The sequence below is a fragment of the Nannospalax galili genome, unplaced genomic scaffold (assembly GCF_000622305.1).
Source record: "Nannospalax galili isolate Female #2095 unplaced genomic scaffold, S.galili_v1.0 scaffold513, whole genome shotgun sequence".
NCBI lineage: Eukaryota > Metazoa > Chordata > Mammalia > Rodentia > Spalacidae > Nannospalax > Nannospalax galili.
In genome coordinates, this window is record NW_008334861.1 from 1,868,291 (window position 1) to 1,882,094 (window position 13,804).

General features: G+C 40.3%; 1 protein-coding gene across 1 annotated transcript; it reads right to left on the reverse strand.

Annotated features, from left to right (window-relative positions):
- Window positions 1-12,425: 12,425 nt before the first annotated feature.
- On the reverse strand, window positions 12,426-13,430 carry LOC103731175 (melanoma-associated antigen 10). The gene has a single exon (XM_008829497.1). It carries the CDS (start codon window positions 13,428-13,430, stop codon window positions 12,426-12,428), a length of 1,005 nt encoding a protein of 334 aa, XP_008827719.1.
- Window positions 13,431-13,804: the final 374 nt, after the last annotated feature.

A 13,804-nucleotide genomic window follows, 5' to 3' on the forward strand; every position in this document is an offset into this window, starting at 1 on the left:
AGAATTATATACATATATTAAAATATGTGCATAAAATGTTTATAATAGCATTATTTAGAATTATTTTTAATTCAAAATATTAGAACTGCAGTAAATGAATGTATCTCATAGACATAATGCTTAATGAAATTAGTCAACCCCCTAAGAACCGACTTTATGATATCATTTATATAAATGTTAAATCGTAGATCCTGCTTCTGTTTAGGAGGTAGAAAATACCTAGATAAAGTAAGATCACACTTATCTTGTTAACTCTAAAAAATCATAACTTTCCTTCAGTAATTTAAATACATGGATTTTCAAGACAATCAAGAAATTAAATTCTAAAAGATGGTAATTCCTTCAAAAAAGTACCGAGCGCTTTTAACTTTGGCAGAGCACAGTAGCAATATGCATTACAGAAGCAGGTAAGAAGAAATCAGCTAAACTTTTCCTGAGTTCCAAAAGCTAAGAAGAGTTCTTACTCATTTTTAAAAATCTCTACTGGGCACCAATAAAAATGAGTGACCAGATGGCATAAGACCAAGAAAATCACTTTAGAGAGGGGCAGTAAATCTTCTCTATGTCTACATCTCTGGCAGAAGCAAAATCTGTCAGTATCTAGGGGAAAGGTAAGAAAGTGTATTTGTGCTTCCAAGCACAATGTATGTAAAACTAAATCTCTACTGCCTCTGAAGGAAGGCTGCCCAGTATCCAATCCCACTACTTAAACAAGTTCTATTATGAGTGGGACAAGGGCAGGAACTAGCTCTTGTCTAATAACTTCCATAGAAATAAGAGAGCATATTTGTGATAAAGGCATCATATAAAATGGTAATAAGGGCTATGTGTGAATTGCACTATTTATAAGTTTTTGTAAATCTGAAACTTTTAAATAAAAAGTTTATTTTCAAAAATTGTGTTGTGATATAATAGGCTTCCATAGGGATTTTCATGTACCCTTCCTTTGGGTTAGCCTTTTTCCTAAACTTGCAAAACTTTTCATTTTAAATTAATTAAATATAAGAAATAAAGTTAAATATATTAATTCCATTAAAGCAAAAAATCTTCATGATGCTATTTAAACAGTAAATTTCAGAGTAATTTTTGTATAAGTATAGTTACATATATACAATGCATACAGATTTTGATATATAAAGCAAAAGCAATTAGCTTCTAGTCATATTTATCACAAATATTCTTTCGTTGATGTTCTAGAAGTGTCTTTTTACATCTATGGGTTTATTATTGTTATTGTTAAAATAAAATTACCCTAAATCTCAAAAACATCAATGCCAATAGAAGAACTAACAAAAGAATCAGAACTCAAAATAAGACTGAGAGAGTGATGAGTGTTTCTTATACAGGGAAGGCACTTCAGAGTCTGAGAGGAAATTCTCTCCAACAAGAAAACTTCAGTGTGAAAAGTACAAGACAAATTCCCTTTGATCTTTTCTCTCTCTCTCCTCTCTCTCTCTCCTCTCTCTCTCTCTCTCTCTCTCTCTCTCTCTCTCTCTCCTCATGGTCACCAGAGAAGATCCATCCTAAGGAAGACAAAAGCAGAGTAACCAGTTTCAAAATCCACTTTCCAGATAAATGGTCAGAAATGAATGTCTGTATGTGGCAAAGAGTGCGATAAAGCTCACCAAAGACAGAAACTAAAACAAAGTACTTGGATCAAATACTGAGATATTCATACAGGAATTCTAAGGCTTGGAGAAGAATTAGAATACCATTTACCAAGTCTTAGTCAGGGGTCCAGGTGAGTCACAAAAACTGTGGATCCAAATATATCAGTGCAACTAATAGCATCCAAAAGTGTATAATTTTGAAGTGTATATAGGATATTCATCAACATATATAGATTATAAAGCAAACACCAAGAAATTAATTCAAAGCCAAAATCAACCGAACTACATTTTCTGAGCATAATGTAATCAAACTAGAAATTAATAAGACAAAAAGCAAATTTCAAAGCATTTGGAAGTTAAACAACACACTTTAAGTAATCCTCTCATATAAGTGACTCCAGCAATGGATCAAAGAAAAGGTCTTAAGGAAATAAAAAAATGCACTGGAGTGGAATTAAGTTTGAAGTTGTTCTGTACAGTCCATAGCCATATTTTTAGTTTTCGAAAATGTGTGAGTTTTTTAAAGATTTTTTTAGATGCCATGCCAAAGTAAAAGAGCAAATAGCAAGAGGTAGGCAGATGATAGATGATGAAAAGATAGATAGATGATAGCTAGATAGATAGCTAGATAGATAGATAGATAGATAGATAGATAGATAGAGATAGATGGATGGATAGATGATAGATAGATAGATAGATAGATAGATAGATAGATAGATGATAGATAGATAGAGATGAACAGACTGACATAGATAAAACATCATCAGTTTGGGTTCTTAGAACATCCAACAGAAATTGACTGGGGAAGCCCCTCTTTAAGGCAGCCATCTGGAATTCCCAACAGAGAAAAATCCTAGGCAGAAAAGTGCCTCCTCATTTAGGTATCCAATTAAAAGAACAAACAAAAGAACAAACAGCAGTACAAAGGTAACATCATCAAATTGGGGGTTACAAACATCCAGCAGAAACTGACTGAGGAAACTTTGTTGAACCAGTCAACTGGAGAGCAGAGTATCCCATCTGATAAGGCTGCCATGTAAGAAGGAATAGCTGTAGATAGAGATGACATCATCAAATTAGGTGCTTACAACATCCAGAAGAAACTGACTGGGAAAGATGAAGCACTCAACTAAAGTGTCTGGGTGAGCTTTATCTCCATGGCTGAACTTCCCACAGCGGACCTTCAGGCTTCTTTTTACTACTGAAACACTTTTATATCCTGGGATAAACAATGATAACATGTGTTGGAAATGGTTTATCTTCTAGTTGTCTTTACTCTTGGGCACAGAGTTGGGAGGGGGAGCAGCCCATTCCCCAGACAAGGGGCCTTGGAGGACATTTGGAGACAAACATGCTTAGGTCTGAAATGTGGGGGTGGGGTGAGAGTTGGGGGTGGTGTGTGCAACCTGCTTGCATTCCAGAGCCAGATTCTCAGGGAGCTCAAGCAGCACATGACTATCTATCTATCTATCTGTTTTAAGTAAGTATGTTAAAAGGTAAAATCAGACAGAAGACAATATTCATGTATGATATTCTCAAAAATAAAAAAATTAGAAATTAAATAAAACAGACAGAAGGAAATAAAAATAACAGAAATATGTTGAAGTGAAGGGAAATGAAATGAAAATATAGAGAATATAAAGGAACTCAAAAGCTGGCTATTTGAAAAGGTCAGTAAAATTAACAAAGCTCTAGTCTAGAGAGACAGTCTAACTTAAAAAGAAGACAAAATATGAAGAATTACCTGCATCAGGAGTTAAATTAGAATGTCATTGAAGATACTGTAGAAACAATAAGGAAAAAAGATATAAACAGATATATTCATGCAAATTGAAGGACAGATGAAACTGAAGAATTCACAAAAACAAACATTATGAAATGTTTTATATATGTGTGCCTATAGAGTCTAATTTGTGTCTCCAAATGTCTGTCAGTGTGGGTCCATCGACTGGAGCCTGGATAACCTGCTACAAATTCCATGCATGAAAGAAACTCCAGCAGTCATCTGTTGCTACAATTTCCTTAGGTGGGGTTGGGATTTTTTACCCCCTTCCTCATGTCTATGTTGGGAATTTTTGTAGTTTGAGCTGACTTCAGAGCCTCATCTCCACTGGTTAGCATTCATAGCACTGGAAGGCACTATACATGCTACCGGAGGGAAAAATAATCATCAACCTTACCCAGCTGTGAATCCTGTGAACTACAGTAACAACTAGCCTGGCAAGACATGCCCATTGGTGCAATAGTGGCACAAATATTATGGAAGGAACCAACTATTCTTTCATTGGATTTAAGATCCACTTCACAGGATGAAGCCCATAGCTCACATTGATATCAGGCTCAAGAACCTGAGGCTGGACAGGTCACAATACATAGAGGGGAGTAATATTAGTTTTCTACTAATTAGTTCTTGTATTAAACTGACTCTCAATGACTTATTTTTATAGGCATAGATTAATGTATCCCTTAATTCTCACTAGAGAAGTTTCCTTATGCAATAGATGCAAAAAATGGAGATTAACACAGGAACCCACAACAGGCCAGTGTGCAGAGAACAAGAGGCTATAGAGTACTTATCCCAGAATAAGACATCTATATCAAACTTCTACCGTACAAGGCTCAGGGATCATTGTGAAAAAGGGGGCATAAAGACTGTGAGAGCCAGAGGTGGTTTATGAGCACAAGGAAACAGAGTCTACCAGACAGCTGGTCAGTTACTCATATGAACCCATGGTAATGGTGACGCCCCATTTCCTCACCTGCCAAACCTCCTATGGTCTCTACTTTTTTATTTCACTGAGTACACTTAGTGCCTCTTGTATGTGCATAGGTGTTGACCATCTGACTGGAGAATGGGCCGCCTTTCAGGGGCCACATCTCTGAAGAAGCTGAATCTCCCTCCCCCAGCAGACATCAGTTGCCAATAGCTTCTCAGATACGGGTGGGACTTCAAGAGTCCCTCCACCATCCATGTTGGAATTTTGGCAGGCCTGACCTTATGCAGGTCTTATGCATGCAGTCACAGCTGCTTTGAGTTTTTGTGTGCAATGGCACTGTCAAGTCCAGCAAACACTGTTTAGCTACCTCTAGCTCTTACAATACTTCCACCCTTCTTCTGCCATGATCCCTGGGGAGGGAATGTGTGATATAAATGTCCCATTTAGAACTGAGCAGTCTATAGTCTCATGTTTTCTGTACATTGGCCAGTTGGGGATTTATGTATTAATTGATATCTACTGAAAAAAAATCTTCTGATGAGAGCTGAGAGATGGACTTATTTATGGGTATAAAGGTAAGAACTTAGGGGCATTTTATATCATGTTCATTTAGTAGAATAATAGTCTTGGGCTCTCCTCTATGCCTATGACCTAGGCAGTCATGAGTTTTACCCCAGGTAACAGTTCCAGGCATGAGTTCCATCTTGTGGAATGGATGTTACATCTAATCATAAAGTGATTGGTTAATACCATAACATTTCTGCCACTGTTGCATTAGTGGGCATATCTTTTCAGATCAGTTGTTATAGTAGCTCACAGAATTCACATCTGGGTAAAACTGATGAATATTTTTCTCCCCTGGTAGCATGCATACCACTGTCTTGGGCTGACCATGGTGGTTCACACTTTTGATCCCAGCACTTGGGAGGCACAGGCCAGGTGGATCTCTGTGAGTTCCAGGCCAGCCTGGTCTACACATGGAATTGCAGAACAGCTGGAGCTACAGGGAGATCTTACTTCAAAAAAATGTTTTTTTATTTTTTGGCTTTTGAGGTAGTGTCTTGCTATATAATGCTACCTGCATGAGAAATTATTTCATAGATGCAATCAATGTGTTTTGATTAAATTCACCCCCTCATTTCTTCCCCTGCAATTAATAAGGATAATAATGAAACAAATATAAAATACAGTGCAAAACAAAGGTAAAATAAAGGATTTTTAAAAGTAAAAAAATACTTAAAGTATTAAATCATCAACCAACGGGCATATACTATAAGAAATATTAATGGATTCTTGAAAGAAATGTTAAAGGAAATCCTTCAGGCAGACAAATGTAATAATAGATAAAAGTCTGGAGCTCCACAAAACAATGTAAAACATTGTGAACTTCAACTCTCTGATGAAGTATAATTTCCTTAACATATAAATTTCTTTAAGAGATAATGGATTGTCTGAAGTTAAAAAAAAATACCAATGCAGCCAGTGGATACAGCTCAGTGTAGAGTGATTACTTGTTTTTCATATGCATGTCCTTATGTTCACTTTTTAATGCTGCAAAAAATAAATTATGGTAGAATACTATGATGTAACATGCAGGAGAAAAGTGCATGCAACAACTGATGAAGGGCCAAGAAGAAGACACAGGCGTATAGTCTCGGTTTTTATGTGCTTAATTGTTCTCAGTTCCAGTGGGTATGCCCAAGCACGGTGGCCAGGTAAATCTGTGTATTCTGTGCCATTAAGTAGCATTCATCTTTTAATGTGTGAACACAGTATGGACTCCAAATCCCAAAATGTTCTTTACTTTTTTATTGTTAAATAAGGAACCCACATAGAAGCCACTTCTTATATTTTAAAGAAAATTATACTGCATGTTAAAAAATTTTCACGAGATTACACAAACATCATCACTCAAGGGAATCGTGCACCATGTTGGGAACAGAAACAACATGTACAGTGGTCAGTTGGCTGTCAGATTTCATAACTCTGACTAGGTTATAGCAACAATTTAAAAGGAAACTTTTCCTTGGGCTCACCAGATGTTGCCAGTCCATGACCAGCCAGTTCTACTGCTATAGACCAGCGAGGAGGCTGAGCAGCTTGACAGTAGAGATGGCAGAGGACGCTGCTCATTTCAGAAGGCCAGGAAATAGGAGAGGGAGAAGGGTGTATATATGGGAGTACCTTAAATTGGGTGGGGGGCAGTGGAAGGAGGTGTGGATACTAGAGGGGCTCTAAATACCATCAAACTATAATGTATGAAAGTCACAAAAATTCAATAAAAAAACAAAAAAACTCATCATCACAACTTTATATCCATGGGAGATTGGTTTCAGGTACTTCCACAGGTACTAAAAATCTATGAATGCTCAAATCGCTTCCATAAAATAGTTCAGTATTTATGTAGACCCTTAAAGCATAATACCATTTACTTTAAATTATCTCTAGATGAATTATAACACAAAATACAATATAAATGTCACACACATGTACGATACTATATACTTTAGGGAATAAGGAAAACTGTAAATGTCTGGTACAGGCACATTTTTTTCTGAATATTTCATTCAGTGGTTATTTGAATCCACAGATGAGGAACCCATGAATGAAGAACTGTTTATATAAACAATGCATTCATCCGTGCTCTTACTCAGGCCACTCAAAAGTGTTCTAAAAATATATTCAAAAGAAAGTGAAACTATCTAGAGATATTTGACACTGATCGCCAGGAGATAGAAGTAATAGCATCAGTATGGACCTCTTCTCAAGGAAGAGTTTGAAGTCGAGTTAGAAATGAAAGAGACTAGAAATAAAGGAAAAGAAAGGAAATGGGATCAACAGGAAGTAAAAATGCAAATCTAAGGGGGACTGATTGCAGGAAGGTATCTGTGCTTTGTTTAAACTGGTAAGCATGCCTGATGGAGGAGGCTCATTCACCTCATGGCCAAATGGAGGGAGGGAGGGAGGGAGGGAGAGCAAGCTGAACTGTTACATATCCTTCAAGGGCATGCACCAAGTGACCTCAAACCTCACCTCCTAGGATCCACCTCCCCAAAAATGCCATGGAATGAGAACCAAACCTGCAATACAGAAACTGTTGGAGATATTCTACATCCAAAGTACAATACTCACCATGTATAGCTGTCTTTCACCACATTGTCATGCAACAAAGAAGGTCCTTTCTGGATGCAGCCCCTCAATCTGGGACTTTCCAGCCTCAAAAAACTGTAGGAAATAGATCACTAGATTTTATAAACTACCCATTCTTGGGTATTCAGTATAGTGGGACAGCAGCAGAAAGTCATCTAGACAACCGAATACACAAAGCTTAATAAGGGAGAAAATTCTTTAAAGGGAGAAAGAAACTTTCTAGACATCTAAAGAGAACTGTGTGTATGCATACACATAAACATAGTGGTATAAAATTTCTCAAAGATCTTGGGAAGCGTAGGAGGGAGGGTACATCTTCACAGAGTACCACTTTTCTGCTGAGCTCTTTATAAAATATGTGATTACAGTGGGATGATCAGTTCTCATTCCTTTCAATACATGTTCAAACTCTTCTCCTCTCTGCTTCTCTCCCTATGACTGAATGTAGCTGATCAGTAAATAGGTACAAGGATTTCCCTTGGGACAGCTTCATATACATATTTAAATAAGTTAACCCTATCCACAAAGAATTTTTTATTGCAGGGGGGCTCCAGAGATTTTAGAAATTCATTTTTGACCACCTAAGTATTCATCAGTGTGTGTCCACTAGACTCCTTCAAAAATTAGGCCTCCTGTTAAAACCATGTGTATTAGTCACTTTCCTGTTGCTGTGATAGAAACACTGACCAAAACAACTTGTAAAAGGAAGAGTTTATTTGAGCTTACAGTTCCAGGGGAATTACAGTTCGTCTTGGTGGAGAGGCATGGCAGCAGAGGTGGCTGGAGGAGGCAGGAAGCTAAGCTGTACATCTTCAATCAGGCACAGGAAACAAAAGAGCAACTGGAGATCCCACAAGGCTTAAGAACTGTCTAAGCCCACCCCAGTGACGTGCTTCCTCCAGGATGGCCACACCTTCTAAGACCTCCCAAAACAGTGCCACCATCTGGGGACAAAATGTCCAAATAGTTGGAGCCTATGGGGGACATTTTCATTCAAACCATCACACCATGATTTAAATATGAAGAGAGTTCCAAAATGTGTAATGTTATACCTTACTTCAAAGTTGTATTTGAATAACTAAAAGACTGTGGGACAATCTGTACTGATCAGCTCATTTGAGAAACAAAGATCACTGAAGATACGTGGGAGGAATGACTGCCTGAATCTACCTGTCCAAAATCAACTGTGCAATGAAAATCATTTTGCTCTAAGAAAATCCCAGAAACCAAACAAAAAAGTGAGATTATTGTGCAGTAGAAGTGCTGTATGCCATGGAGTAAGCAAGTGATTCCAGGCTGTTAAGCTTCACAAAGGCATGGCTTTCAGAGGGATGACAGGCCAGCAGGTGAGCGTCCTGAGGGAAGGAAAGTGCTGATGATGAGGAAGGTGCTATACTGTTGGAAAGCTCAGGATCTGGATACAAATGCTGACTCCTGGGACAAGTCAACTTTTTAGGGAACCAACAGAAGGGAATGGGAAGAATCAATAAATTAACAATGTTCACAGAGAACCCCGAAGTGTTGCATTCTCATTTACATCTTTTAAAAATCTGATTTAAGCTCTTTGGGCATAGAATGCTCTTCATCACCTGACAGACATTATGCAATGTGAAGAAAAGCCCAAGAGTCAGAAGTTCGCCTGGGCGCTGGTGTGCCAAATATCTTTAGTTGTCAACTTCTCACACCTGGGTTGAGGGAGCCTCAACTGGGAAATTGTCCACATTGGATTGGCCTGTGGCCATGTCTCTGAGACATTTTCTTGATTGTTGAGTGATGTGGGAGGGCCCAGTCCACTGTGGGTGGTGCCACCCCTGGGCAGGTGGGCCTGTGTTGCATAAGAAAGCAGGCTGAGCAGGGGCCAGGGGAGCAAGCCAGTAAGCAGCATTCCTCCATGGCCTCTGCTCCAGCTCCTGCCTCCAGGTTCCTGCCCTGAATTCCTACCTTGGGCTCCCTGATGAATTTTGACGAGGAGGATGTAAGATAAAATAAACCCTTTCCTCCCCAAGTTGGTAGTGGTCAGAGTTTTTTGTCACAGCAATTTGAAGGCAAACTAGAACAGTGGGAAGCATTAAATCACCTTTTGCTACTGATGCATCCAGATTCATCATGCCCTGCCATCCCTGCCACTTCTTATTTGAATGTTTAGCAATTCCACATTATGCATATTAGGAGGATGTAAGATAAAATAAACCCTCTCCTCCCCAAGTTGGTAGTGGTCAGAGTTTTTTGTCACAGCAATTTGAAGGCAAACTAGAACAGTGGGAAGCATTAAATCACCTTTTGCTACTGATGCATCCAGATTCATCATGCCCTGCCATCCCTGCCACTTCTTATTTGAATGTTTAGCAATTCCACATTATGCATATACCTTAATGAAAAAAAGCAGTCTGACCCCTACCATCCAATTTAAGACCAAGAACAGACCAAAATTGTTGAGAGCCTATTCCTTCAGGTTTGTCTCAGAACCTTGCTCTCAAACAAGGGCTATCTCCTTATTAACGAAGTATATCCACCATGAAATGGAATCGTAAAAGACCATCCCTTATCAGATTTTATCCTTTTCTGAGCCCTACTGATTTAGAATAGCACACGTCTAATCGCAAACACACGTTAAGAATGTAATCGCATCTGGTTACAACACAAATGGGATCATTATCTCATAAATTTCAATGAGAAAAATGCTGTTTTCAGTGAGCTGATATACAAAACATACATACACCTATTCTTAAACTATTTTGAGTAGAGAAGGGTCCTGAGGGATTCAGGTCATATGTCTAGGTCACAATGGAAGCACTTGCTAGGTTGATGAGCTTGTCCTTTTTTGATATTTTGTTTATTGTTTTTAATTTATGGTATGAACGTATTGCCTGCATGTATATAAGTGCACCTGTCTCATGCAATGCCCGCGAAGGTCAGAAGAGGGCATCAGATTCTTCTAGAACTGGTTGCTAGGACTTGTACCTGGGTCCTCTGCAAGAGCAGCCACTGCTCTTAACCCCTGAGCCATCTCTCCAGCCACTCAGTGAGCTTGTTTACATTATAAGCAAGCTAACTTTTGGTTGCAACAGTAAGTAAAAGTCCAATGTCCAGAGCATGCCCATATTATAAAAGTCATTCCCACAATTAGTCAAAGATTGAAGAAATCCACAATGCTGAGAACCTATGGTTCTTCACCTAGGAGGTGGCCCTGATAAAGCCTGTGCAGCAGGGATGCTGGAACACGGGTCCTGCCTGTCAATCCCTGGTGCAGTGTGTTGTGTGAGGGGAGCTATAGGGAGAGGCAGGTAGCCGTGATTTACACTTATATTTGACTCCAGCCCCTTCCACCCTGGGTGGGGTGGAATGTTGTTACTGTCACTATTCTCCAGAAAATAATAAAGAACACATAGCTCAGCAGGACATGGGATGGTAATCTGCCACAACAAAATTTCACAAATAAAATTCAATAAATCCTCCTTCTTGTTGGACACATGGCAAAATTTGGATGATGATTTACTATCCCTGACAGCAAAGCAGCTATAATGTGAGTCAAGGACCAGCACCTCCTCTCCCACACTGTTCCTCCCTCCCTGCTGCTGTTCCACCCAAACTACTGTTCATTCATTTCACCAACTCCCCGAAAACGATGCCTCCTTACAGTTGGCCAATTGCACACACTATACCTCAGTTAAAAATAGCTTGTCAGTTTTCTCTCCAGACCAGGCAGGCAGAAGATCAGGTGCCCGGGACTTCTAAGCATCACTCTCCTGCGATTCCTCCATGTCTCAGGAAACCATTCCTGATGGCGAAGGCAAACCTGCCCAGTTCATGTGGTGTCTTCCTCTGTAACTGCCATTCCTGCCCCAGGACAGGATTCCTCTCTGTATAGTTTGGTTTTGTGTTTTGAGGTAATGAGGATAGAACACAGGGGACTACATGTGCCATTCACCACTAAGCTACATCCACAGCCGGATTCCTCCCTGCTATGTTTACCACAAAAAGGCTGAGATCACTGCTCAGATCACTTTGCCCTGCACTCACAGCCCTATGTTCATTACAACTCCCAGGGGCCTTGCCCTGCCTACTTCAGAACTGCATTACTATTAACTCCCCCGCCCCAAAGAACTGCTTTGGCCATGACTCCTCAACTGCCTTGGTTTAGGGCATTGACACTGGGCTGCTCTCTCTTGGAGACTCAACTCTACCCCCTGCTGTACTTGTACTTTGAGTCTAAAGGGGCTTCTCACTCTGTTTCTGACAAGGCTATTGCTCCTGTACTCGATCGACCATTGCATGGGTAAGGTCAGGTCTAGCTTCCAGTAGAATCGCAGGATATTGCAAAGAGTAGTCGTTCAGTGAAGCATTGTGGCAGGGAAGAGGTTCCACTTATACTTTAGTTTTAAATTTAGCAAGAATGAGAGACTAAAGATCAGAATGTAAGAAAAACTTAACAGTTTTATTGAATCCTTCATGTTAATGCCAAGTTTTTTCACATATCCAAGGAAAGGCTAATTTGAATGGCATTGTAGCTTGTGACACCTGACAAGATGGAAGGCATCATAACTCATTTTACAGAATAACACCTTTTTTTCAACCTGGATAAACAGCAACAATGTCATGGCATCCTGTGAGAGATGACAAGTAAGACGGAAGGCATCCCAGGTTGTTTTACAGAGTCGCACGTCTATTTCACCCTGGATAAATAGCAATGAGTGCAGGCCTAATACAATCTGTAAACTTAAAAATCTAAAGCTAATGAACCTTGCAGTAAAAGTAACAGTATTTGGGAAAACCAGGAAGGCATATCCCCCAAACAGAGCAGAAAGAGTGGAAAGGTTCACACTGTCTGCCCACCAGCTCTAACCTCATACTCCATTTCTGTCTCTGACTCTCCCTGACCTTATACTGGTTGGAAACTGCTAGTGCACTAGAACTTGCACTGGTCAGAGCAGCAGTGGCATCTGCTCATCTAGGCCCTCTCTTTCTCCTCTCTTAAAGCTTCTGCATACTGTGAAGGGTAGGATCTGGGATCACTCCCATTGATGTTGGTCAAAAACTCCAAGACTTTCATCTTGCTGGTTTCAGCAAGGGTCCTCAAACCCCACAGGAACTCGTAGCGAGCGGGATCACTGCCAGGCACCCACCTGAATTCCAGATACCCTTCCTGCACAAAATTCTCATAGATGAGTTTCCTGGGCTCCCCATAAATGAAGTGATCTTTCCCAGCATATAGCCCCACGTTACTTAACATTTCCCACAGCTTCTCCTCACTGACACTGTTGCCCTCCGTGAATATTATGCATATGACCATTACCAGGAGGCCCGTCTTGGGGAAGCCCAGGGAACCAGGCATCATCCCATCATAGGTGAGCTCCAGGGCTGTGACAAGGATATAGGTTTGGGAAGCAGGTTTCACCACCTTAATATCAATGCCAAAGACCATTTGCATGTACAGAGAGGCTTTAGTAAAGATCACATGGAAGTGTTCCTGATAATCTCCAATAGCATTACTCAGCATTTCTGCCTTGGTGACTGGCTCCTTCATTAGATACTTAAAGAGCAGAAAATTCACCAACTCATTTACCTTTACATCCATCTCACTTTTGGACAAGAAAGCAACACACAACCCAGCCCATGCGGCCTGTGAGCTTCTTGAACTCTCTTTACTTTCAGAGTCCTCCCTGGACTGGCTATCTGAAGAGGAGGCCATACCAAGGGAGGAGCAAGCTATCTGAGGACTCTGGGAAGGATTTAATGCCTCAGAAACAGCAATATTCTCCTCTGGGTTGTCTGACATTTGAGTAATGTAGGAGGAAGTGGAAGAAAAGGAAGAGGGGAAAGAGGAGGAGCAGGTAGATGAGGACGAGGAATCCTCCTCGCCTATCAGAACCGGCACATTCAGTTGGCCCTGTGTCTCACTTTGGGCCTCAAGATCTTCAACCATGACGCGTCTACGTTTCTGAGGTCTAGGCATGATGGCTCTGGTCTAGGATACCAGGCAGAAGCACTGTGATAAAGATCCAGAGACCTAGAGGGTAAAGAGGAGAGTGTAAGTATACACGGTTGACAGTCATCTCACTGGTAAGTCTCACAAAGGTCTTTGTGTTGTCTGATGTTCTGAAGCCAAAGGGGCTACTGTCTTCCTGTCAGGTACACCTCTTGAGAAAATGAGAGAAGTACTGTCCGCAGAGTGCATCTGGGCCAGGGCTGAGTCTCCAGGGCTGCCATTAGGGTGTGTGGCACCCATTAATACAGGTCTTTTAAATTCTGGCATGGGTGTGACACATTCACATTGTGCACCTCAACTTTATGACAGCCTGGCCTTCATCTGATGTCTAACCTGAAGAC

Bases quoted from the DNA above. Each gene is read 5' to 3' on its own strand.
- LOC103731175 (XM_008829497.1), bottom strand. From the start codon at position 13,430: ATGCCTAGACCTCAGAAACGTAGACGCGTCATGGTTGAAGATCTTGAG.